At 41.4% G+C, this 25,639-nt stretch overlaps 2 protein-coding genes across 2 annotated transcripts; both read left to right on the plus strand.

Moving 5' to 3' along the window:
* Positions 1-3,050: 3,050 nt before the first annotated feature.
* On the plus strand, positions 3,051-5,658 carry LOC146976605 (uncharacterized). Its single transcript, XM_085794538.1, has 3 exons — positions 3,051-3,525; positions 4,674-4,794; positions 5,114-5,658. The coding sequence occupies exons 1-3, from the start codon at positions 3,451-3,453 to the stop codon at positions 5,299-5,301; spliced, it is 384 nt and encodes a 127-aa protein (XP_085650664.1). The 5' UTR covers positions 3,051-3,450; the 3' UTR covers positions 5,302-5,658.
* Positions 5,659-11,930: 6,272 nt separating this feature from the next.
* On the plus strand, positions 11,931-19,941 carry ankk1 (ankyrin repeat and kinase domain containing 1). Its single transcript, XM_085796506.1, has 9 exons — positions 11,931-12,348; positions 12,920-13,202; positions 13,326-13,477; positions 13,788-13,837; positions 14,391-14,546; positions 15,467-15,585; positions 16,730-16,763; positions 17,263-17,503; positions 18,528-19,941. The coding sequence occupies exons 1-9, from the start codon at positions 12,167-12,169 to the stop codon at positions 19,573-19,575; spliced, it is 2,265 nt and encodes a 754-aa protein (XP_085652632.1). The 5' UTR covers positions 11,931-12,166; the 3' UTR covers positions 19,576-19,941.
* The last annotated feature ends 5,698 nt before the right edge of the window (positions 19,942-25,639 follow it).

The raw sequence follows: 25,639 nt of genomic DNA on the forward strand, positions 1-25,639 counted from the left end.
TGGAGGAGCTCTTTTCAGAGCTCAGAGGAGCAACCATGTTCTCTGCAATCGACCTTGCAAATGCTTATCACCAGGTTCCTCTACACGAGGACAGTAGAGATCTGACTGCTTTCATAACCCATGAGGGGCTGTTCAGATACAAGCGAGTTTGTTATGGGCTCGCATCAGCGCCCTCAGCGTTTCAGAAGATGATGTCCATTGTGCTGCAAGGTCTACAGGGAGTTCAAGCGTATTTGGATGACATTATCGTTTACTCATCTGGCCGTGCTGAACATGAGAGACGCCTGAAAGCTGTGCTCCACAAGCTACAGGAAGCTGGTCTACGTCTGAATACAGAGAAATGCAAGTCCTATCAGGAAAAACTGACTTACCTGGGTCATACAATAACTAAAGATGGACTGCAGCCAAATGATGACCACATTGTGGCCATTCGTGATGCTCCAGCACCTGCGGATGCCACTTCCCTCAGATCTTTCCTGGGTCTGACTTCGTGGTACTCCAAGTTCATACAAAACTACGCAACTGTTGTGGAGCCAATGCGAGCGGTGCTACGTGACACTACATTCACATGGACTGATGATGCACAGAACAGTTTTCAGAAAGTAAAACAACTTATCACTGATAGTCCAGCACTCGCCATGTTTGACCCCTCACTTCCCACAATAGTTTCCACAGATGCCTCTGATTATGGCGTAGGTGGAGTTCTCACACAGATACACCCAGACACCTCCGAAAGAACAGTGGCATTTGCTTCTCGTTCCCTGAGTGCTACTGAGAGGAAATACTCAGTGGTGGAAAAAGAAGCTTTGGCTTGTGTCTGGGCTACAGAACGCTGGAGGACTTACTTATGGGGAACAAAATTCACCTTGCGAACTGATCATCAGGCTCTAACCACACTCCTGAATACAAAAGGCATGGGAAGGGCAGGAATGAGAGTAGCACGCTGGTCTGCCAGGCTACTCTGTTTCAATTATGACATTGTCTACAGACCTGGTAAACAGAACCAGGCAGCAGACTGCCTTTCTCGTTTGCCACTCCCAAGCAACCAGGACTGCTCCCCAGATATAGAACCAGAGACTGTGGCTGCTGTGTCTGTTCTCCTGATGGCAGTGCCCATGTCCGACTTTGCAGATGTCTGTTCTTCCTGCCCAGAGTTACGCCGGCTGCGTAGCTACATGACAAAGGGGTGGCCTGCAACCTCTAAAGGCCTGCCAGCCGACATGATGCCTTACTACCAGGTAAAAAATGAGCTGTCCATGCATGAGTCACTCATCATAAGAGGGAGCTACAGGTTAGTGGTGCCTGTACAGCTACGTTCACACATGGTGCACCTGGCACATGAGAGCCACCAAGGCATAGTCCGTACCAAGCAAAGACTCAGAGACTTGTATTGGTGGCCTAAGATGGATGTTCAGGTACAATCGGTCATCGCCACATGCATGCCCTGTCAGCTGAATGACAAATCCACAAGGATGGCACCTGCACCAATGACACCAGTTCCCCTGCCAGATGGACCCTGGCAAAAGCTGGCACTGGACATTGTTGGGCCATTTGAAACGGGTCCTGCTGACTGTAAATTTGCTATAACAATGTTAGATTATTATTCAAAGTGGCCAGAGGTTTGTTTTGCTCCACAGTGCACTACAGCTACAGTAATTCGTTTCATGAGCACTGTGTTCAGCCAAAAGGGAAACCCGGTAACTGTGGTAACAGATAATGGCCCTCAGTTTACCTCCTCAGAACTGTCCTCTTTCCTGAAAGAACGAGACATACAACACATCAGAACCACCATATACCATCCAGAAGGCAACGGGGCAGTGGAGAGGTTAAATAGAGTGTTGAAGGAAAGCATCCTTACTGCAGAGAGAGAGAAAGCTCCATGGAAAGCTCATATCACTGAGTTTCTCCAAATCTATAGAGCTACACCACATGCAACTACAGGTGTATCACCCTTCCAGCTCATGTATGGAAGAAAGATGAGAACCAAACTCTCTGTTCAACCAGAAGTCACAACTGCTCCAGACCTCACACTGAGAGACAGAGTAAAGAAGAAGCAGTTACACATGAAAACATACACTGATGCTAAGAGACATGCCAAGGCACCTAACCTGCACCCAGGGAGTCTTGTGCGTGTGAGAAACCCAGTGCATGTCAAGAAAGGAAAGCCCAAGTTCAGTGAGCCTTATCAAGTGATACAGCGGAAAGGACCACACAGCTACACGCTCACTGATGGTAAGACGTGGGATTCTTCTCACCTGTCAGTGTTGCCCGAGACATTCACTCTCCCAGCTGGAGAACCAAGGCCTGAGGAGCCTGCTCCAAGTAACCGTGTACCAAACAGGAGCCAACGGAACAGAAAACAGCCAGAGTGGCTCAAAGACTATGCTACTTGAAAGTACCTGAGTGCTTTATAAGCTGCCATAGAAAAAAGGTTTAAGATAGAAAACAAATAACAAATGTACTGTGGTAATGCAGTGTTCTTACTGTGTTCTGTTAATGGTTATACTGCAGTTGAAGTGACTTTCAGGTTTTCATTACAGTCGATACTTGCATTTGAAAACATCCTTTAAGATAGTCCCCATTTGGTTAGTGAAGAGGATGTAACACTTTTAAGAAAGGGGGAAATGTTGTGTTCTAAATGTTAATGCTATGCCAGGCCAGTAGGTGGCGATGCTATGTTTGTTCTGACTACAGGACTGAGGAAATGTTGTGTATGATATGCATGAGAAGAAGAAGTGTTGTGAAGGATAATGTTCGTGCTGAGTAAACGAAGCTGGAGACAACTCCTCTGTTCTAGTGTTTATTCCTAAGTGTTCAGTGAAACAACACGACAACTACCTTTATTTATGGTGAAATAGATAGTTGTTTACTATACGAGTGCCATTCAAGTACGCTATGTAAAAGTTTCCTGCGTTGAAAATTGACAATAAATATGAAAATGTAAGCCGTCGACTTTATGACGTTCAGACCTTTTACTTGGATGAAAGTTTAGTAACTGGACCTCATTGAATTTTAATTAAATAGCCCCATTCAAGAGGATAATATGGGATTTAAATACATAGCTCCTTAACCATACACTGTGCGTAATGATGCTGATGTGCCAGCATCATAGAGTCAAAGCTGACCTTTACCTCATATTATTTTATCCCAGTTCAATTCAGGTTGATTCAATATAAAATATTGATTGCAAGCTGGACTATGCTTTCATGTTGTCCGATCAATAGAGCTTCAACTGCTTTTGGAAGCTGTGCACAGACTTCACCTGCATGATATTCCCCATTTTACCATTTTCCTTAAACTTTTCACTATTACTTCACAGGGGGGAATGACTCCACTAACAACACACTGCGTTTGTGTTTGTGCCTCAGGTTAGCAGCAGAGCCACCAGGGATCACGCTGCTGCCCAGTGCTCTGTCAACCAGCGCCAGCTTCACCATCAGTCTCTTCCAAATGATTAATTACTCTGTGGTGTACCTACACTGTGATCTCAGTGTCTGCCTGAGGAACCGCTCTGACTGCGAAAGGGTGAGAGACAGCAGCGGGTGCACGGCGTAATGAATGCGTGAGGACTGGAGAGTGACAAGGGGTTTGACAGTGTGAATAAAGGGAGGCAGATGAGACGAGGCGCAAATGGGCTGATGTACAGTAAAGGAGCTGGGGAGACCTGGATGAGTGAAGGACCGGAGAAGAGGTTTAAGAATATATTGCCAAATATGAAAAGGATAAATCATTGAATCCGTTCTCTAAACGTGAGAAGAGTGATGCTAAGTGACTGAAGGCCAAGTTGACAGCCAGACGTTCAGCCTGAAACATCTATCATGTCATTATGGACTCTCAGGGTGATATAAGGTCTTGGCAAAGTTACAGTCAGACACCCACTTCCACAGTAACAAAGGATGCTGGTAATCTGGTACCAAGTGCCGCCTCCTGCTGTTGTGGGAATGAGGCCTTTGATTGAATGGGAAAAACTGAATCATCTGACAAGTGCGTATTGCAGGGCAGAGGTGAAGCAGAGGATAAGCTCAGGGAATTCATTTGGATGGCTGCCTCTTAAAAAAAAAGCACCTCCACATGTCTCTCATTGACTGTTTCTCTAGTGGAACCTCTGTTTTCTAGCATTGCAAAATTGTGTGTCAGCACTTCCCCTTCTGCTGCAGGTAATGGTCGGTTTAAATGCATTGCAAGGCGTTTGCACTTGTTTGTTGATGTTTAAAATGCATTGCGTACACGCTCAGTTTTCCATGCAATCTGCAACTTTCTTTGTGCTATCTATTCATCTATTTTTCCCCACTCTCCTGTCCTTGAAGTGCTGTTTCTTTCTCGGCATTTGTTGTCAATGTATAGCTTTCCATCAACCATCTCATTAACATAAGAGGTACACATTACATCTCAGCTACCTCGTTTGAACCGCTCCAACTCAGTGTGAGACGTGTAGATTAAAAGGAGAATGCTGCTTTGAAGCTGAAATTCTGTTTTCAGCTTTTAAATAGATGTTTCTGCTTGCTCTTTTTAAAAATTTAAATAACAATACAAAATATGCTATCAGTCTTGCACCTGTATTATTACCATTATTCCCACTAGCTTTGATGACTTCTTCAAAAAACCTAATTACCTGTCAGATACTCTTCATTTTTCATAATGATAAGCGATATATTTTCCTTGTCTTTCTATAGCAGTGCCTTCAGCAGAGGAGAGCATTTCCCTTGGAGGCTATTGTCACAAATCTCAGGAATCGCATATCCTTTGGTCCCATGTTGAAAGAAGTGAAGAACTCCACCTTCCCGGAGGAGATAGGTAATTACTGGCTGTGCTTTAAAACAAAAACGATCCATCTGAGATAACATGCAAGGAGAGATACAGCTGGACAGGAAATGAGAGACGACCATGACCTTTTATCTATAGCATATGCAGATAAGAGCCATATTGTTAAAAGTGGCTCTCTGTGTAGAACTGTATACAGTTTTTCATGCATTTATCTTGGAAAGATAGACCCTTGCAAAGAAAGATATTTATAATCCAGTGAAGGCAGGGTGAGGAGTTTTTTTTTTCTTTCCTGGACAGACTAATAATGAAAGCAGCTTTATGTCAAACTGGCTCTCTGTCTGGTTTTCAGATCCATCAGAGCTGGACCTGGTTCTGGTCATCGTCAGCCTCGTGGCCGGCCCCTCTCTGGTCGCCGTGACCCTGCTGCTGGTGTGGCTGGCCTACCGTCGCCGGGCAATCTGGCCCCTCCACTCGGCGGCTCCGCCCCGACCCTGCTGCGGCTGTCTGCGCCAAGGAGGTGACTTGATCCTGCCGTGACCAAGGAGGGACCACGGCCAATTATACTCATTGTGTCCTCACCAAAATAGCTGCAGACAATTACATTAGTCAACAGACAGAGGAGCAAGTCAATCATATTAGCCGTAGAACAGAGGCGGCCGGTCGTATCGGTCGGTATAGGCCAGACTGGACGATGAGGTGCAATCCAATTCACACTTCTTCTCCTCATAGGTGACACAGCTGTTGCAGTCAAATTTCACACTTAACCAAGAGCAGTCTATTAGTCACAGAAAATAAACACCATCCACAAATAGAAAAGCTGTTTCATGTCTTTATTTGCCCTCAGTGGCAAAAAGTCAATACTCTTTGTATCCTAGTTTGGGATTGATGCCTCCTTAATACTGGTTTAAAATAATGCATTTGTGGCTTGACAGTTTTATTAAATTCCTGTGACTGAGTGTTTATGGAAAGTGTGTCTCATTGGATTAAGGAAATTCAAGCTCATTTGTTACTGCAATAGAACATACTACAACCCTCTGCAATGTTTGTTTCCTTAATAAATATCCAGTCAAAATGACCCACCATGTTGCATTATGATGGCATAATACATGGCAAAGGAAGTACTGTAAAGTGTACATTACTTAATTGTCAATTGTCTAATGTGAAACAATTTATTGAATGTCCAGCAGGTATTTTTAAGAGTGCACTTAACACCATTGCTTGGTTACATTACCCTTATGCAGGGTTATTTCCCGTCTAATTGCCTTAAATGGTAACTATAAAAATCATTATTATTTCTTATTATCACATAGCACTTATTAAATGTACAATTTCTCTGCCTAAACAACTTATTATGTATGAATATAAATTCATACATAACATATAACAGCCTGAAATGTGGTGTAATTGATGTAAAACATCTTATAACAGCCTGCAAAGAGTCTGTTTCAGTGGAATGGCCTGAAAAAACACTTAAGCTCATCTACAAGGAACAAAATATGTGAACTATGTGGACCTGAAGGGCAAATGAAAATTGTAAAAAACAAAACCTACTGAGCAAAAACATCAAAATATATAGATAAAAGTGATTTCTGATATAGTGGTTTGGATTAGTAATTGGTCTTTTTCTAATAATACTGTCATGACGATATCACATTAAAACACACAGAGACCCACAGAGCCATTCTGCACACAGCAGACCTTACAGGCACAGTGTTTAGTGAATACACTTCATTGTTTGGCGGCTCATATTCCTGATTACACAGGAGCTGGTGCTAATTACAAGCTGCAGATAAAGCACCAGGCCAGTTTAGCCATCAGTAACCTCAGTCATGCTCTTGTGTTTAAGAGCATCAATGCAGTCTCAAATAACAGCTCCAAAATCAGATAGTTGCCTACTAAACTGGCAAATGAGAAAATTAAACCTAAATGTAAATAAAGAGGGAGGGGTGCAAAACAGGTTTTAATTGTAAGATAAGAGCTGCATCTAAATGAGAAACAAAGAAGTTTTGTTACCTTTTATATATATTTTTTTTCATGTGTCATTACTGTTTGGTTTTCTTATCTACAGGCCTGCTTTACATTCACAGTTTAATATGTTATGGGTTCGAGTCTACATTCCCTTCAGACAAGTAAATATATATTAATATTCAGCTCATTGCTTACACACATCCTGGCCCGAAATGATCTTCATCATCGCAGTGAACACACACATACAGTACACACACACATCCCTTCTGAAGGAGATAATCCAAAGCAAAACTTACAGGCTGCATGTTGATTTATGACCTGTGGGACTCCTCAGCGGGGGGTCTGCAGACTTTTCCTCCTCTCTTGCAGATAGACGTGGGAAGCAGATGTGGTGGGACCTTCAGGCTCTCTCAACTTCTGGAGCTAAACAATTGGAGCATAAAATACATAGTCACATTAACAATAGATAATATGCTACATATCACACATGATAAATCTGAAACAATATTACTGACTTTTCTGCCCTGGCCTTTCAGTTTTTTTTTTCTATCAAGGCAAACAATCTGAAAATACCCATCCAAATTCTTGAGGGCTGAATTTCTTCATTGACTTGTACAGAGGAGGAATAAGGTCAAATGTGAAACAAAACTGGGTGGCCCTAATCCTCAAAAATTGCTTTAAAGAGCAAGAGGAAGTGCTTTAAAACCCTGAAACCACCCCTTAAATTGGAGAGAGGCCAGGTGCAGACTTCAAACGTACTGCAAGATGAAAAGTGGCGAAGGCGTCTTCTGTTTTCTGCATTTCTTCTTTGTTAGTTCATCAAACGAAGAAAGATCATCAAAGCCCACACAACCGCTGGAGCTGACATTTTCAAACCTGAATGACAACACACTACAGCAGTGGTTCCCAACCTTCCTTTGCTCATGATCCCATTTTGATATCACAAATTTCTGGCGACCCCGGTCAATCAAGATGCGCCAGCTCAGATATTTTTATATGTCGCATTTTATTTGAACTCGATTTATATTCGGCAAAAAGGGGAGGAATAGAATACAGTTGTTTAAGATTGTCTGTGGTGTTTTTAATCATAATTTAGAAAAAAAAAATGTTACAAAAACATTTTATCAGTCATTATTTTTAACCAATTAGCCTACTAGACATTTCAGGCGACCCCAATTGAATTCCAGACCCCAAGGTTGAAAAACACTGCACTAGGTTCTGGCTCCTACGTCATTACAGTACTACAGGTGACGTAGGTGAACACTTAAGCTATGCTAAGTGGTGGCCCATTTCATAGAGTAGGATCTCTACTTCACACTTCACACTCTACTTCACTTCTCACTTCATCCATAAGGGGTATCTCTGTCTTGAGGCCACTCAAAACCAAGTGCTATGTATAACCAGTCAACTAGTATCACACACAGCTCGAACAATGGCTAGCTTTGTTAGCAGTAAACTATTCACAGAAAAACTTGAATTAACAATAGACAGCTGTAGCGAGAGTACCAAAAGATACAAAGCAGAATCATTACGTGTGGGAGCAAATCAAAAAAGTGTTTCTGTATGTATTTCAGGTCGCAGCTCTGACAATTTAAGGGTAAAAATTGCTACTCAAAGCGAATGTTGTTGTGAATTTACCCCGTGGCCAGAACAATTCATAATCTTAGTCCACACAGCAGGCAAAGTTTACCCAAAGTAGAAATTATATGGAGGCAAACCAAGACAGACACAGTTAAATAAAGTTAGGTTTTAAAAATATAAAAAAGCCTCTAAATTGAATGATATACACAGAATGGAGCCAGCACACAAAAGAGGAATACATTATCATATTGCATTTTTTCCTGCTCATGAATATATCCTCGACATCCTGTCCCTCATGATTCACTGTGTTACTGCTCTCCATCACGTACCTCGCATGTTTATAATTCTGCAGAAATGCACATGGTAATACATTTGCATAAGATAAGACTTTGACTAAAAAAACTTCCAGTGCTCTTGAGAGATAAACAGGAACCAATTAATGCTCTAGTCTCAAACACACAGCGTACATACTCCAGCATTTACCACAGCTGATTAGATAGCACGTTCACTGCAGCCCCTCAAGTTTCATTTTGCCCAGTTTTGTTTGCACCATCTACGCTCATGAAATATGGATCAGAGATGGGGAGTTAAGCTTTGTTAGTCATTAGAGGACATGAGGGGCAATAGAAAAACCTTTGGCTCCAGCCAATCAGCTGGCCAAATGTGGGGGAGCCTGTTAATGTGATTGGCCGAGCTGCGAGATGTCGGGTACATCGGTGAAGACAGACTTCTCCCCCCAGGTAGCCCATCGGGAATCTGATCACGACGGGCCGGTTTTCATTGGAACATCAATCCATGAGTCTGTCCGAAATAATAGTGCGAGTTAGTGAGGCATGAAACTATGGCTGCCAGTGAATGCTAAACTCATCTATTACCACCCCCGCATACATAAAGAGAGAGAGAGAGAGAGCTGAAGTGTGGGGGGATCTTTGTATTTGACAACTAAATAGTAAAAAAAAAAAAAAACTTGCAAATTGCAATAAAGAACATAGATGGTGCAAATACACTGTATGAATACACTGATAAGTGTTAATGTAGCTGTGAAGACGGCTCATATGGAGACGAATATGGCTCCAAATCCAAGCTGACTCTGCATTTACTGTAATGATGATGCTCTTTTGGGTTTGTATGGTTGGTTATCGTGTCCAAAAGATCTGACAGCCCATCATAATGATGTGTACTGTATTAGTATGTTACAAAATAATGAATCTGTAATCATATGAAGCTTGACAATAATGTGTTCATAGCCTTTTTCCCACCACAGCCTGAACTAGCATGGGAAGGAATCCTACAAAAGTCAAATTATTAATAAATATTTCTTAACTGTGTCCTGGGAATAAGAGAGCATCGAGCCACATTAGAGCATAGAAGAGCAGAAATGGCTGCAGAACCCTGACCTGCAGAAGCTCTCTGACGAGACGAGTGAAACCCTTATGAATCACAACTGCACTGGCAGTTCATCAAAGCCACAGAGGGGCGATGGGAGATGGACGGCTGCTGCATGCTTGGCGTTTCTCACAGTTCTGAGATTTGCGTCACGCTCGCAGCAGGAGCCAGATTGACTCTAAATGTGCTTGGTGCAAGGAATAAAGAAGCCAAAGGGAGCTCTTAGTGACCCACAGGGCCAATTTATATGTATGCATCTATAAATGTACATGACTGAGGTCATCTCTTTCATAATAAAACCCCTCATTTACCCAGATAAATTCAGCTGTAAAGAGGGTCGAGTGGTGGTGAAATATAAGTGACCGGCCTATAAAACAGAACAGCGGGGGGGTGGTGAAAAGGAAGGCGGCAGAGGACATCTTTTTTCCCCCATCTTCCAAAGTGAGTTCCTATAATCTTTAATCCTTTTACATAAGACAGGCAGGTTAAATGTTATCTCTACAAGAACACCCCACTTGAATGACGCAGAAAGATCAAATCCGCAATTATGGGGTCAAAAGAAGAAGTTAAAGGCGGCAGGCAGTAAGGAACTGAAATGGGTGCACACATCATACATTAGCCCTCAGAGACAGTCAGAGTCGGCTCGCAGCAACTAAGTATACAATTCATCGCAAATAATTACAGATCAGTTTACACTGTGCAGGATGAGTTGCATGAGCAACTCTAGTAGAGAACGAGGCAGTGTAATTTGAACGAGAAGCACTTTTCCCAAAGAGGCAGTGAGTATAATGCAAATGAAATAATTTCCTTCTTGTTGTCTGTAATGAAACAATATGCCTCTGCAGACAAATCATGGTCAAAAGCTTTTAATCCCATTTTGTTTTCTTTGTGTCTCTGTGTCTTACATACGGAAGTGGAAACCAGCCAAGCTGACTGTAAGTGATTAGAATGGGAGGAATTAGGCTCAGCTGTGGCTACTGTCACAGCCGACACTCATATACACATAATGACAGCTTGAGCTGTTCCAGCAAAGAATTTAAGTACATTTTCTGGACAATTTAAGGCAATTAACAATCTTTTTTTCTTTTTTCTTTTAAATATAGGAAATACAAAATGTTCAATTATTGTTTTTGCTTAGTTTGAGGTTAATGCAGCCTTATTTCTATCTTCTATTTTTATTTTATCTTATTTATTTGGGGGTGGGGGTTGCTAAAGACAAAAAGAAATAGCTTATTGTGCTGTCCCTGACATTACGTGATAAAGTAATCCTTACTGTGTTTGCACAACATTTTCAGCAGCACTGAAGCTTGAAGCAGACATTTAAATCACATGCAGCACAAACCACAATAAATGCCATTACGTATAGGACAAACGTTTCGGGAGATAGACAACAGACAGCCTGTGAATGATTCTGATCAACACGTCTGAAGCTCTATTATCAATGTGTTATATCTTATTTGTTTAACTGAAAAATTCAAAAGCCAAGATGCCAAAATGCTGCACTGTGGTTGAGCCTGATCATCCAGGTTCAACATTCTGCTGAAGGACATGTGAGCAGAGCTGGAGATCGATCTAACATAAGCTTCACTCATTTGCTCATTAACGTTGCTCTCGGTATATGACAGTGAATAAACATCTGTCAAAACACTGAACTACAGTATGCGCTTGGTGTGTGAGAGTCAAAACTATGAAAATATACAGTATGTTGCGAGCATTTCTCTGGAACTTGTCTATTGTTGTTTTGTTTCCTTATCCATAGATCAAGTTATGTAGACGTGAGCGGCTGTGCAGTGGAATGTGGGTTGCATGCACACACACACACACACACACACACACACACACACGGAGTAGCTCCAGAGAACTGCATTCTCTCGATCTCCAACAGCCGACTACTGAGGCGTTGCACTGGATCAGCTGGGGGTTAAGCGTCTTGTTTAAGTGCAATTTGATAGCAGTGGATGGTTCATTGAGCAGTTCATTTCCTATATACACCCCCAAATTACAGCTGTCATATCTATCATATCAGCGATCAGATACAGATACTGTGCTGGTGCAGAACCTACCCCCTTCATGAGGAATTGCTTGTGACACAATTTTTGGATTGGAGGTAAAAGATTAGTAATCACACTCACTGACTGGATGACTGAAAGCTAGGTCAGCAGCTTTGACAGCTGAAAACTGGCTTTGCAACATTTCAGAGCAAACAAGTTCCAAACACCAGCTCCTCCCACAGATCAACAGTGCAGTCTTGTCTGTATTTGACTCCACATGCCTTTCCCACGGCCGCCTGCCGCTGATTTTAATACCGTCTGCATCCATGTTCCACAAATTTCTTTTTCCCGGCGTGTCACGCGAGTTCCAGCGGTGCCACTGATCGATGTTGATCTGGAGGATAAACCCTGTTGGCGTGTAGGATTAGAGAAGAAGCGTGTCGCCGGAGCTGGTGTCAGAGAGGACCTCTGTACTCATGGATACCGTGGACAGATCTCCCGGGCAGATCAGGAACTTCCGGAAGGACGACTTTGAAGCGAACTGGATTAAGGTGGCAGAATGCAGATTTGGACAAGTGTACCAGGTCAAACTCAAACTCTGGCGGGAAAAATGTGCCCTGAAGAGCTACGACAGCTTGTGTGCAGACAACTTTTACAGGTAAGGCTCACCAACACACATTTCTTTTGTGCATTTTGGTGTAGCCGTGCACTTTGAATTAAAGGGACAACGAAGAGTTTTGGAAAAGCGAAGCGTTTTCACACTTCATTTATGAGCCTCCGCGCGCACCGTGAAATTCTTTGACCGGCGCAAAACAGACTCATGTTTTCATTCATCAAGAATTAAAGTCAGAGGTTCAAAGACGATCACATACCGTCGTAGTTCCCACCATAAACAGCGATTTGGCGGCGTTGTTCTCATGACTCGCCACAAAACTGAAAGTAAGGAAACGCTGGTCGGCTCACCCAGCATTTCCGCCACCACTAATAATAACAAAATAACGATAGAGACAAAACGATATATTTATCGAAAATGGGCCCATTAACAAGTGTGGGTAGCGGAGATTCATCCACATTAATATGAGACTTTTTTATTGTTGCAGAATTTTTTGTTCTGCCGATGGAGAAACTCCTCGTTGTCCCTTTAAACGAAAGGCTGCTCTTGGCCCCTTTCACTATGTTTGATGGATAAATGAATTTAGTTTTGCTGACGATTGTGTTTACCATCACAGGAGAATAACAGATGAGGCGTCCAAAATAACCAAAGTGAAATTCAAGTACATCACGTCCATCTACGGACTGTGTGCTGAAGCGAGTGCTGTGGTGATGGAGTACATGGGTAATGGATCGCTGAACAGTCTCCTGGTCAGTCACACGTTGATGTGGCGAAAGAAGTTCCAGATGATTCACGAGGCCTCCATGGGCATGAATTTCCTCCACAGTATGGAACCTCCACTACTCCATCTTAACCTCAAGACATCCAACATCCTGCTGGACGATCACCTCCACGTCAAGGTCGGTGAAGCTCAGGGAAAATGTACCATAAATGCTTACGTATGGTGATTTATCAGCGTTTCTGAGCTCTGCAGGGCAACGTACAATAACTTTGCACCACTCCTGTTTTTTTCTCTTACTCAGATTTCAGATTTCGGTTTGATTCACTGGGAAGAGGGCATGAGCAAGAAGTCATTCATGGAGCATCTAATAGCAAGAGGGAACATCAGTTATATTCCTCCAGAGACTTTCACACAGTGCCCCGATCCTCCAGGAACTACCTTTGATGTTTACAGGTGACTTGCCAAGGGCATTTTTTGAAATTGCACCATCAGAAAGTCACTGTTTTTTCTGATTCAGTGGACATCCCACAGTTCACACAGTGTAACCACTCTTCTCGCTGTATATTTTAGAGGGACATATTATATTCACCTCAGGTCTTACCCTCCCCTTTTTTAAAATCTTTTTAAAAAAGCATTATTTCTTCTCTGGAACAAAAATACAACATATTCGTTTTTCAGTGCCTTATATATAAAAGGGATTAGCTCAAGGTTGCAAAAGCGAGAAAATTGGGACCTAAGTGCCTCTTTCTGCTTTGATCTACAGCTTTGGGATTGTGATGTGGGAGATTCTGACACAGCAGAAACCGCATGCAGGTAGGATTTAATTCATTTGAAATGTATCACATCTCCACATCAAATAGATTTATGGTGTAACTTCAGCGAGGAGTCATGTAACACTCAATATTATCTCTTTAACAGAATAAAAGGTGAGGGAGTTTTCATCTGTTTCCAAAATTGAACATCAAAGTTGAATGTAATGACTAAACAAACAGCCTTAACTGTTGTAGAAAAGCACAACATCTCTACATTCAGTATATACAAACAGTACTTGATGGAAATTACATTTTGAAAACATACTGGTTCATTTTCTCTTAAATCATGATCAAAAATGTATCCACTGTCATAAATACTCATACTCATCAATACCTCATCAATCAACAGTTATTTAAACCTAAGGCATAACTCAGGCTTCATATATTAAGTTTAACATTTTAGGAGAGGGTTTATTCTTTTTTCTTGCAGAGAGATTAACACAACTCTCAGCACTGCTGTGTTGAAACAAGTAAACCTGCTTTGCTGTGCTTGCTCTCCATTTGTGCTGACCTCAGCTGAACCTTGTGTCTGACATCTGCTTTTGTGGATCCAGGGTGTAGCGTGCCCAAAGTGCTCTTGGAGGTATCACATGGTAAGAGACCCTGTGTGGAGATGCTGCCGGACCGGAGGCCCCCTGAGTGTGAGCAGATGATCAGAATCATGAAGCAGTGCTGGGACCAGGATCAGTGGAAGAGGCCTCGGTTCTCAGGTGCAAAAGCAAAACATCTTGTCTGCTAATTTAGATTTGAAGCTCTTATGGGAAACCAAAGAGTTCCCAAAGCAGCTGAGTTGCTGCTTTGGCAGTAAAAAATATAATTGCTCAAATGTATTTAGATGACAACACAACAATATTATCCATTATACATGATGAGCATGGTGCTGTTTGCATAATAATTTAATATAAATTTAAATCCTAGACTGTTAGGGTATAACAGACTATACACCAACCAGCCATGAACTGAAATTGGCAAATGGCTTCACTGTTGTGGCTGATTAGTGCATAGACTTTGAAGTTATTTGTAATTTGATTTTTAAAACTTAATTTGTATTTCAATATCCCTCTGCTTCATGGCTTGACTCAATTAAAAAAAACAATACACAGATCAATCACATCATTAAAACCAGTCACCAGCTTTAATACATTATGACTAAGTGGTGCAAGTGAGAAAGGATCACTGCATGCAAAATATCTTGGCTGTATATTCATACTCCCTAAGTGAGAATGTCACAATTTCTCTCTCTCTGAAGCAGGCGTGTTGCAAGCAGCAGCTCTCCTCAACAAAACAAGCATGTTGTCCTCTGTGGCTTTGTATGCCATTATCAAGTTGAGTGTAAAGCATACAAACCACCTTTGTTTAGACTCACAGCTATTGCTGGAGAATTATTAATGCATATAAATGAGTGTTATTTTTATTCATAAACTCTGGCTCTTCCTATTCAATATGTTCCAAAAAACATACATTGCTATTATTTCTGTATCTGTAAATGACGTTACCTGTAACTCATGCATGACAGTACATTCTCTGTTTTATACAAAGACTCCAATGGGATTTGGAGTCGCAAGTCTGAGACTAGATTTGTTTGATTAGGCAAATTGAGACGAGTCCTCTGCTGTTGCTCTGTTTGCAGACATCCTGATGAAAACAGAGACTCTGAGTGAAGTGCTGAATGTCGCTGGACCCATCAGCTCTTGCAAAGACGACGATGGGGGATCAAAGGATTCTACTCAGGTGCTTCCATTACATAAAGTTAGTCCTGCTTAATATCTACTACAGAACATCTGTACTTCCACCTTTGTCATGATGGGCAGCAGAGGCTTGTGGTAACACTAGCTGACATTAGTAGCAAATCTTGGACACCTCATTCTCTGATGTGGTTACTAGTGTTGTGGCACTCGAGACCGGTCTTGAGACCACATTTTTAAGGTCTTGTTTCGGAATCAACTACATTTTTACTCAGTCTTGTCTCGGTCTTGGTTGAGCTGGACTCTGGACATTTTCTCAAGACCACAGCTGCAGTTTCACAGCTGCTCACTTCATCTAATGTAATTCAATCACTTTAAGATAATTAATATTGTTCAACAAAAATATATGTGTAACTATCTGAAAAACTTTGTTGCACCAGTGTCAAAAGTGGGAGGAGACTTCAGCAGGTTCAGTCCAAATTTTGTTTCAATTATAGCCTTTGGTATAGATTATATAAAATTATCTTTTATTTTTAGCTGAGGAATAATGTAAATATCAGGCCACATGATTATTATCGCTACTGGTACTGAATACAGGGATGGTCTTGAAAATGGTCTTGCATTGGTTTGGTCTTGGTCTTGGACCTTGTCTAGCCCCCCTCTTGGTTTTGGTCTTGACCCGGTCTCGACCCCCTCAAAGTCTTGGTCTTGGTATGCTCTGGTCTTGGTCTTGACTCAGTCTTGGATTAGGTGGTCTTGACCACAACACTAGTGGCTACTACTTGTCAATCCAATCTGTTAACACTGGTGCTAACATTAGCAACATGCCCACATTGGCAATGGTAAAAGTACAATTGAGATTGACAAATATACTATATATTTTTGAGATATCACATCTCAGAGGTAATCCATTCAGTAATTGTTTAAACATTTCACTATAAATGGTGAAACTAGAGAAATTCAGGAGGTTCACCAGTGTCAGTGTCTGTTGCCCTTTCTATGGTGTTAATAGATCTTAATGTGGCTTAATAAAATAACAGTACATAAATGACTTAGCATTATTCTGCATTTCACTGTTGACTTGCTCGTACCCTTGAAAACCTATGCTCCCAGTATTGATTGGTAAGTGTGCTTATTAGCTACTTGTGATGATTGATGGCAAAGCTAACGACTGTTGAACTATATTCTGTCTTTCTTTTCCATTTTAGATTGCTTTGCCCGTGATGCCTGACCTTCCCTCAGGTAAACACATGGGTAGACCAGGATGGGAAATCATGTTCAATGCGAAGCCTAGAGGGCTGACATTTAAAAAGTGCTATTTACGGTGCCGTCACATTTACAATATTACCTTTAGTACTGAAAAGCACAGTCAAGCTCCATTGCAGAAAAGAATAAAAGAAACATTCATACAGCCATTCCAATGCTTTTTTCCTCTTAAATGCTGACTGCATTATTAAAAAGATGAGTCATGCCTCATTTTATTGATCCTTTCATATCTAAGCCCCATTGAAAATAGAATAGATGTACACTTCAAACTCCACTGCACAAGGTAAATATTTCACAGCCACAGCAGGTATTGACTGAGTACAAGAGGCTCTAGAAAATCACCATTATGTAGCTACACAGGCACAAGGCTCAGGCACAATAAAGAGACTCAGCTTTAACAAAAGAAATCATAAAAGTTCCTGGGACACAACATAATCATTCTTGGGTTTTTTTCCCCTCTGCTTTGATCTCACAGATAACCCCCATGGCTCCAATGACATTCTCTCTTTGCTGCACAAAAAGGACTTTGGTAGTTTCAAGCGGTCTGTGAAAAGAGAGCATGTGTACACACAGTTTTCTGGGGAAAAGAGCCTTCTTCACTACACGGTGGCCAGTGGGGACGCAGAGAGCGTCGAGCAGGTTCTGAGCCTGGGTGCAGATGTCAACTGTGTGACCGCCAGAGGTTACACGCCTCTTATCATTGCCGTTCTGCACAGGTTTGTATGGGCAACTGTGTTAAACTGTATTAAGAGTGACGCAGGGAAAAGCAATTTGTGTTAGCGTCTGGCTATTCTGATAACATCTCCAGCTCTGAAGTTATTTTAAAGTTTAAGTAGGTTATTAGATCTTTTAGGTCATTAAATAGGGACTTGGGAAAACACTTATTTGCCTTCTTGCAGTGAGTTAGATGAGAAGGACGATAACAAGTTTGTTTGCAAGGCTGAACCCAGAACATTGTGAGCTTCGCTTTGAATACAAACTGGAGTCTTTGCTTTTACAAAAAAATATTGAGCACATAGAAAGCCCAGTAAAGCCACAAATCAGTGACCTCTGAAGGAGTGGTAATGTAGATTTTATTATCTTTTGTCAGAGCCAGATTCACTGTTTATCTCTGCTCCTAGCTAAAACAACTTAGCTCAAGTTTTATATTTATGTATCATTAATTATTTTCCCCATCATCTAGTTTAGTTTTAGTTTAATAAGTTTATTTGTATCAGGGACAATGTACAAAATAACATTAGTCTCGAGATGAGAAGAGATGCCTTGTACCGGATTTAGCTTACTAGCTACTTTCCATCCGTAGTCCCTGGGCAGGTAAGTAAAAACAATAGAAAGGTAAGAATGATCAATTTACATAGCGTTCTAAACATCCATACACATATGCATATACACCCTCTCACACATCACAAACACTCAGGACATAGGCCTATTTCATATCAGAAAGAAACATACAGTTATTAAAATACTTCACACTTTGCCAAGGTTAAAAATAATTTAGGCTCATGATTAATGCTGACATGACTGATTTCTTAGGATCCATTGTTTGACTTCCCGGGAGAAAACATTGAAGTCTGTACAAAGTTTCAGATTAGTTGGAAGATTGTTCCATGATTTGACAGATTTAAAAGAAAAGGCAGATTGAGCAAAGGCAGAGCTACGCTAACTAATGTTATCCCCAGATGTCAAACTATTCCTTTAAAAGTAACAAAGTACATAAAGGATGAAACATCTTTTCTTCAGGTTTCATGAAATCGTCTCTCTGTTGCTGGAACACGGTGCAGCTGCCACCCAGGAGGACGAGGACCGGTGGACGGCGTTACATTTTGCCGCTCAGAGCGGAGATGACAGAACTCTTCGTCTCCTTTTGGACAAAGGAGCCGTGGCGGATGCCCGGGAAAAAGCCGGCTGGATGCCCCTCCATCTGGCCTGCCAGAACGGCCACGAAACGGTCGTGCGCCTGCTGCTTTCACGGCTGTCAGAGGAAGCAATCGGGGAATGCGAGGAGGCCCAAGGGAGGACGGCGCTCCACCTAGCCTCTGCCTACGGACATCTGAACATCATCAAGCTCCTCCTCTCCCAGGGAGCAGATCCCAACGCTGCAGACCGCTCTCTCTCCACCGCTCTTCATTTATCATCCGAGGAAGGCCACAACAGAGTCGTGAGACAGCTGGTGAAGAGTGGGGCGAGCACCGACGGCGCGGACAGCAGAGGATACACTCCCCTTCACCTGGCCGCTCTGAAGGGCCACACGGGCATATGTAGGCAGCTTCTGTCGAAAGGGGCCAACCCAAACTCCAAGACCATCCGAGGCTGGACTCCCATGCACCTGGCCGCCCTCAGGGGTCACGAAACTACGGTGGTCCAGCTGCACGGTCTGGGTGCTAGCGTGAATGCTACGGGTGAGAATGGATGGACCCCGCTCCACCTGGCCTGCAAGCAGAGCGAGCACGAGGTGGTGGCCAAGCTCCTGGCAGCTAACGCCGACCCAAACGTGACAGAGGACAGCGAAGGGTGGACTCCATTGCATCTGGCCTGCAACAGCGTGTGCTTCCCAAGTGTCCTTCAACTGATATCCCATCATGCAGATGTCAATGCAGTTAACTCAGGGGAGGCGACGCCTTTACACCTGGCCGCCCACCACGGCTGTGTGTCGATTGTAAAGGCCCTGCTGCTGAATGGAGCAGACAGGACACGGTCGGACTGCTCTGGATCCACGGCTCTGAATGTGGCTCAGAGGTGTGATAAATGGCAAATAGTGCAACTACTGGAGAAGGAATCTCAACCATGACTGTCACTCCGGCCGTAGCAATTTGAATGGAAGGATTATGGCACAATGAAAACATCAATGACACAGCTGGAATATAATCCTCCTTCTGAGTGGGGCTTTTACTAAGCAGCTTTAGGCAAGATTTTGAACTTTGACTTTTTAATACCTTATTTTTTCTTTTTAGAAATAATTCTGTATACTATACAATTGAAACGCACAAAAGACTATTTGTTCCATTCCATCGGTCTAGAAAACTTTTTCTCTCCCCACCTTCCAAAAACCTGAAAGCACTCGGAAAATGGTCTTAAATTTTTGGACCACACTGCTTCGCAAAAACCCCTTAGCTGTGGTTTTTGTCAAATCATTGTATGATTAAAATTTGACTATGAATTGACTATTGTTATTTTGGTTTTTACAAGTGAACTCCTTTGTCTGATTTTGCCAGTGATTACTTTGCCGGAAGTTATAATAGACGTACCATACAAGCTGCAGCCGATGCCACATCAGGCGGTAATACTGAAAATAATATCCAGCAGTCTGGAAAGTCCCAGAGGATGCATGAGTCAGCACATGAGGTCAGAATCAGGTGAAGTAGACTATAATGACAAAACAGATTCTCCCCTGTGCTTTCATGGTGAATGGCATCAACACTGCTGCCACACATCAATGGAAATGAAAATATAAAAGACCTGCTGTTGTATCAATAAGAACTCACGTTACGATTCATTTGAATAAACCTGTCAAAACTTTATTAAGGCATGATGTTTTAAAAAAACTGACAACAGCGCAACTACATCACTGTTGTTGCATCATCAGCATCTACTGAACTTTTCTTTACTGTACAATAAACATGTGCATGTTTTACAGCAAAGCAAGGTACAGTAACGCTAATCATCAGTCAGGGAGGCACCACCCAGCTTGGGTCACACTCACTTACCATGAAGTGCCACCTTATTAAACTGGAAACAAATGTACAGATTCAGGATCTGTATTAACCTACAATATTGTTGACTGAAACCATAAGAGAACGGTTTTGATGGAAGGTGTGGGAGCTGAGCCGAATCAAAGTACTGTCAATGAGCGAGCAGGGTTAAGCTGGACTGAGGCAGAGCTTTTCGCCTTTATTACTGACCAGCAGTATTATATCTCATAGAGAACCACCTGTCTACTGCCTTTCGATCTTCCAAACATGCACACAAAATCTGATTAGCCTACACATGCTTTTCCAACCAATAATCCTGAATACAGTATGATATTATTATACAGAGTCTGCATTAAATCACAGGTTTTCTTGATCATTAACATGAGCGGAGCACCGACTACGGAGGATCAGGATAAGTTAACAATATGCAGCAAGACCAACCCAAACTGCTGCAATACATCAAAAAGCCACAGTATGAAATTGTATTTTTACCTATTTGAAGTTCATTTTGTGTTTGTCTGTGACCTCCAAACATTGCCGAAAGGCCTCTGCATCAATTCCAACGTTATGATGGATGTTTTTCTCAGATTTTTGTTTTCAAGAAAAGAAAATAATATGTACAGTGCTTACATGATTACAGCGGCTGGCCCACTGACCTTGAGTATATTTACTGCTGGTTTGTTTTTTTTCTAAGCTTCTTAGATGTGTATCTCTGTGTTAACATTGTTTGTGTTTTAGCCATTGCTTATTGTCTTTGTTGGAACTTAATGTTCAGGAAAAAAAAATGATCACACCACATAATTAACTTGTAACTTCATCTTAAACCTGACTTACTCATTTTAACCTGTGTGACATGTGACTCATATTATATATGTCTATGGTGTATGGTCTATGTCTATGGTGTAGCTACTTCATAATAAAAGCCACCAAGAAGCCATTAAAAGCAGCCACAGGAAGTTTTTATTTATTCCAACAGACTGATAACAACTTTTTATTCTGTCTGGTTTTAGAGTTTGGCTGCATTTCTCTCCTGTGATACCTTTGTGATTCTGTTTAATTTATTTTTGAATCATTTTCAGACAGCGATCAGGAAGCTCCGCTCACTTGGGCTGTCGTTGATTTAGATAAGCAAAGTCCTGATTTATAATATCATATGGTTTATATCAGGGAGTCTGACAAAGTGTCTGCTGACCTTGCACCGACTGTAATCTATCCACTAGAGTTTCGAAACTCAGCCCTTCACATTTTGAAAAGAGGCTCTCTAGAGAGGTCTGTGTGATTCAGGTTACGTGGAATAATTTAAAGTTGGAAATGTTCTTTTTATTGAATCAATTTGAAATTCATGAAGCACTCAGCGTCTTAAAATTTGGAAGTATTTGTGTGATTTCTATCTGCAGTAAACACTGTGATGACAATTTAACAGATGGGAATGACACACATCTATGGAATCCAGACAGCTGTGTCATTATGCGACCAGTTAAATGGCATTTTTGTCCTTCTGACACTCTAACACAGCCTACTCTTACAACAGCATCTAATCAGGCCTACCTAAATCAATGGCACTGCCCCAGCATTTTCACACATTCTCATTGAACACCGTCTGTTGGCTGGTAATTGGGTTTGCGGGCGCCTAAACTAATTTTATTTCCTAACAGGAAGAGAAGCAGGAAAAGGTTAATGTCATATATGTTGCTGGAACCTCAAACACCACACAAACTAAGGAAATAAAGCACTGATGTGTTTTTTTTTTTCATCTCCAGAGGCACGGTTGCCTGATACAAACTGCACGTATTCATTCAAGCTGTATAGAGGTAGAACAATAACTTAATCAAACTCTTTATGTTGCCACCCAACCTTATGCTCTTGCTTATGTTTTGTGCTGTGCAATAATACCAACTTGTGTAATTGTTTTAAACTGAATTGAACAGAAACTTTGCTAATTGCTTTGACTGAGCTGGTACGAAACGACAATAGGATACAGCCCACCACGGTGCGTTCCCACCTACACAAAATTAAAAATGCGTTGCTGCATTCAAAGGCTCTAAAGGCTTTGTTGTAAAACTCATCAGTAGCAATTTACATACATAATAATTTTCTACTACTTACACAATTCTCATTTGGGCCCGCTTTGGATGAGCTGTTTAATCTCATCTCACTTTACAGTACTACCTAAACCCCTATACACTTTTTAAGCAGTTTACCAAAGTTTAAGATTACAGGCAGATTTGCATAAAGAATTTTGAATGTTATTTTACTCCACCGAGGCCACCGAAACACTGTTGAGAAGGTCTGTCTGACATTCACAGCTTTCATCTTAATGATGAGGATGAGGATGTAATCTGGCTACTTATCTGTATATTTAGCTTCTCAGTGGAGAGCCATTACACGCTCTCTGCAGAGCCCCTCTTAACTGGCAGGGTTAAACTCACCATTGAGCTGTGCCCTGCGGTGCTAAGCCGCTGCAATCGTGACTGATGCATCTGTGTCTTTTGACCCAGGTGTGCTGCCTCAGCTGTGCCAAGCAGGCATCCTAAAGGCCGGCATCTCTGGTCCTTGCCACGGTATACGAGTGATTGAGTGATCCGTCATATCCTCCTGGGGAGTGGTTCTTTCTGAAGTGATGATATGGAAAACATTATGTCATCTCTCTCTGTGACCTCTCACTGTGCGACAGTGGAAAAACACCTCGCGTTGGTCTCTCTGCATCCCCAAGGTTGTTGCCTGCAGATGAGCAAGTGACTGGTCTGTGTCACCTTGACAGTCCATCGTTCAGGTGGCAGAGAGAAGGCACAGTGTTAAATTACACCCTAGTCTAAACACTTGGAACAAGAATAAAAAAAAACATCACACAAAGAGATGATTTTCAGTTTTTGACTTTATAGAATTTCAAAATAATAATCTATTCTCGCCTATACCGCAGAATGTCTTTGCAAAGCCATTCAACTACACCAAGTTAGTGAATGGCCTTGTTTTCCCTTGTGTATTCTTATTATCCTTTCAGCTCCATTTCCTTGGTGTTGTCATATTCTTGTGAAATGATTAATGGTGGATCTCGTTGCTATCTACCCAGCACAGAACAAAACCCCTCCCAATACCCATCCTTATAATATTTGAATACCCTATATGGCACAGTAACAGTATGCACAGTATCTCACACTGAGAAGGACTGTGCATGCCATATGTGCTATGGTTTGTAATATAAACAAGGTTGATGTGCTAATTTCATGCATCCTTTGTTTCTGTACATTTTATCTTTCACTTAATTCACTTATTTTGGCCTTTTGTAATTGTAAGCAATGCATGATGAATATTTAATCCCTGTTCCACACTAATAATATCACTATTTGGCTAGAAATGCAGTCATAATGCTGAGTGGTCTTAATTGTTTTTGAAAAAAAAAAACACAGATACGTAATCATGTCTGTTTTTTGGATATCCAATAGAGTGCCTTTGATGAGGCCTGTGCACCACCCCTGCACATTTTCACATAATGCATTAGTTATGTGTGTTCTGACTCCAAGGCAAAGTGAATGAATAGATTAGAAATATCATTGAAGGGGCGGTGTATAGTTCAGTTAGTAGAGCAGAAGCCCCATGTATTGAGGCTACTGTCACCCCCCCCTCCCCATTTCCTGTCTCTCTCTCTCAAGTGTGCTATCCGTTAAAAGACAAAAAAGCTCCAGTATGTAACTTATTTGGCTTTTTATTAGCAAAAATCAAATATTGCTTTCATTTCGGGGAGAAAGTTTTCGAGGGAGCGCCTGTTAAAACTGTCACCACTGTGTAGTGTGAGGAAGGACGGAGGCACTGATGGTTCAGTCTAGCTGCACCTGAATGATGCTGTTGGCAAACCAACCAGATGTCATTATTAGGGATGTCACGATTATAAATTTTCTTGGTACGATTATTGTCAGAGAAATAATCACGGTATTACGATTATCACGATTATTATGCATTAATTAATTTCACAACACTATGAATGTGTAAAATCAAATATAGTCAAAATATAATTACATTACTCATTGTTTACACAAAATATTTCAAGTATCTATTAATATATGACCAATTATTAACCCCCAGGGGAAATGTTTGAAATATTCAGGTCATGAATTGTCATCTATACCAAATGCTTGCGTTTATTTTAATCGTTTTTTGTTTTGTTTTGCTTTTTTTTAAATTAAAAATGACACGCTAACATTTAAATTACTACCAATTCATTGTTATGTTAGTTAAATGGACCAGTATCTGTGCATTTACCTTTATTTTTGCGCACATCTGCCGATATAGATCCGACATAATCTTTTTCGTAAAGTGACGGTATTTAGGAACCTTTACGATTAATTAATTGTGCCGTTTAATATCACGATTAATTGTGAAAACAGGTAATCGTGACATCCCTAGTCATTATATTAGACTAGAGAAAGACGGTAAAACATGGGTCAGGTAAACAATACGACATCACCATGACAACATATTGTCACGCCTGTATTGTTTTGCCTAGTGCTGGCGGACCACTTCTTTACATAGACACTTGTTTATCCTGTTACATGCAGCGTCTGTTGTCTGTCTTACCTCTGCCCGATTTAACGTGAATGCAACATCAAAAATACGTTCCGATATGCAACCGCACCGCTAGATGGGGTTTTTTTTTTTTTTTTTTTAAGGACTTTATTGGAAATTTGCCTTCGGCCTCTCCAAGACAACAAGCACAAAAACAGATCAAGACACTCCACAACATACACATCAAGAACAACCAGAATGATGTGCAAAATAGGCATAGACAACATAGCGACAGGTATTACAGCCCACGTGCATTCCTAACAATCATGCCATATTCAGAGCTTGTATGGCCTGTGGAATAAAAGATTTCTTAAAAATGTCTCTACTCGTCTTGGGAACTCTGAATTGTCGCCCCGGAAAAAAGAAAAATAAATATCACTGAAAATTAATTTAAAAAAAGGAGTTATTCAGTTTCCTATTACACACATATCATCTCTACAACTTATGTGTTGTATGTAATTGAAATACATCTGCAACACAGCTACAGTAGTACATGCATGTGCTATAGCTCTTTACCTCCAGTAATGAGGCAATGCACCAAAAGATAATTCACTTACAGTAATTAACAGTAAAGCCACTTTTTCCCTCCTTGTTGAATAGTAT

Source organism: Trachurus japonicus, chromosome 13 (genome assembly GCF_045865225.1).
Source record: "Trachurus japonicus isolate A0001 chromosome 13, Traja_1.0".
In the NCBI taxonomy this organism is placed as follows: domain Eukaryota; kingdom Metazoa; phylum Chordata; class Actinopteri; order Carangiformes; family Carangidae; genus Trachurus; species Trachurus japonicus.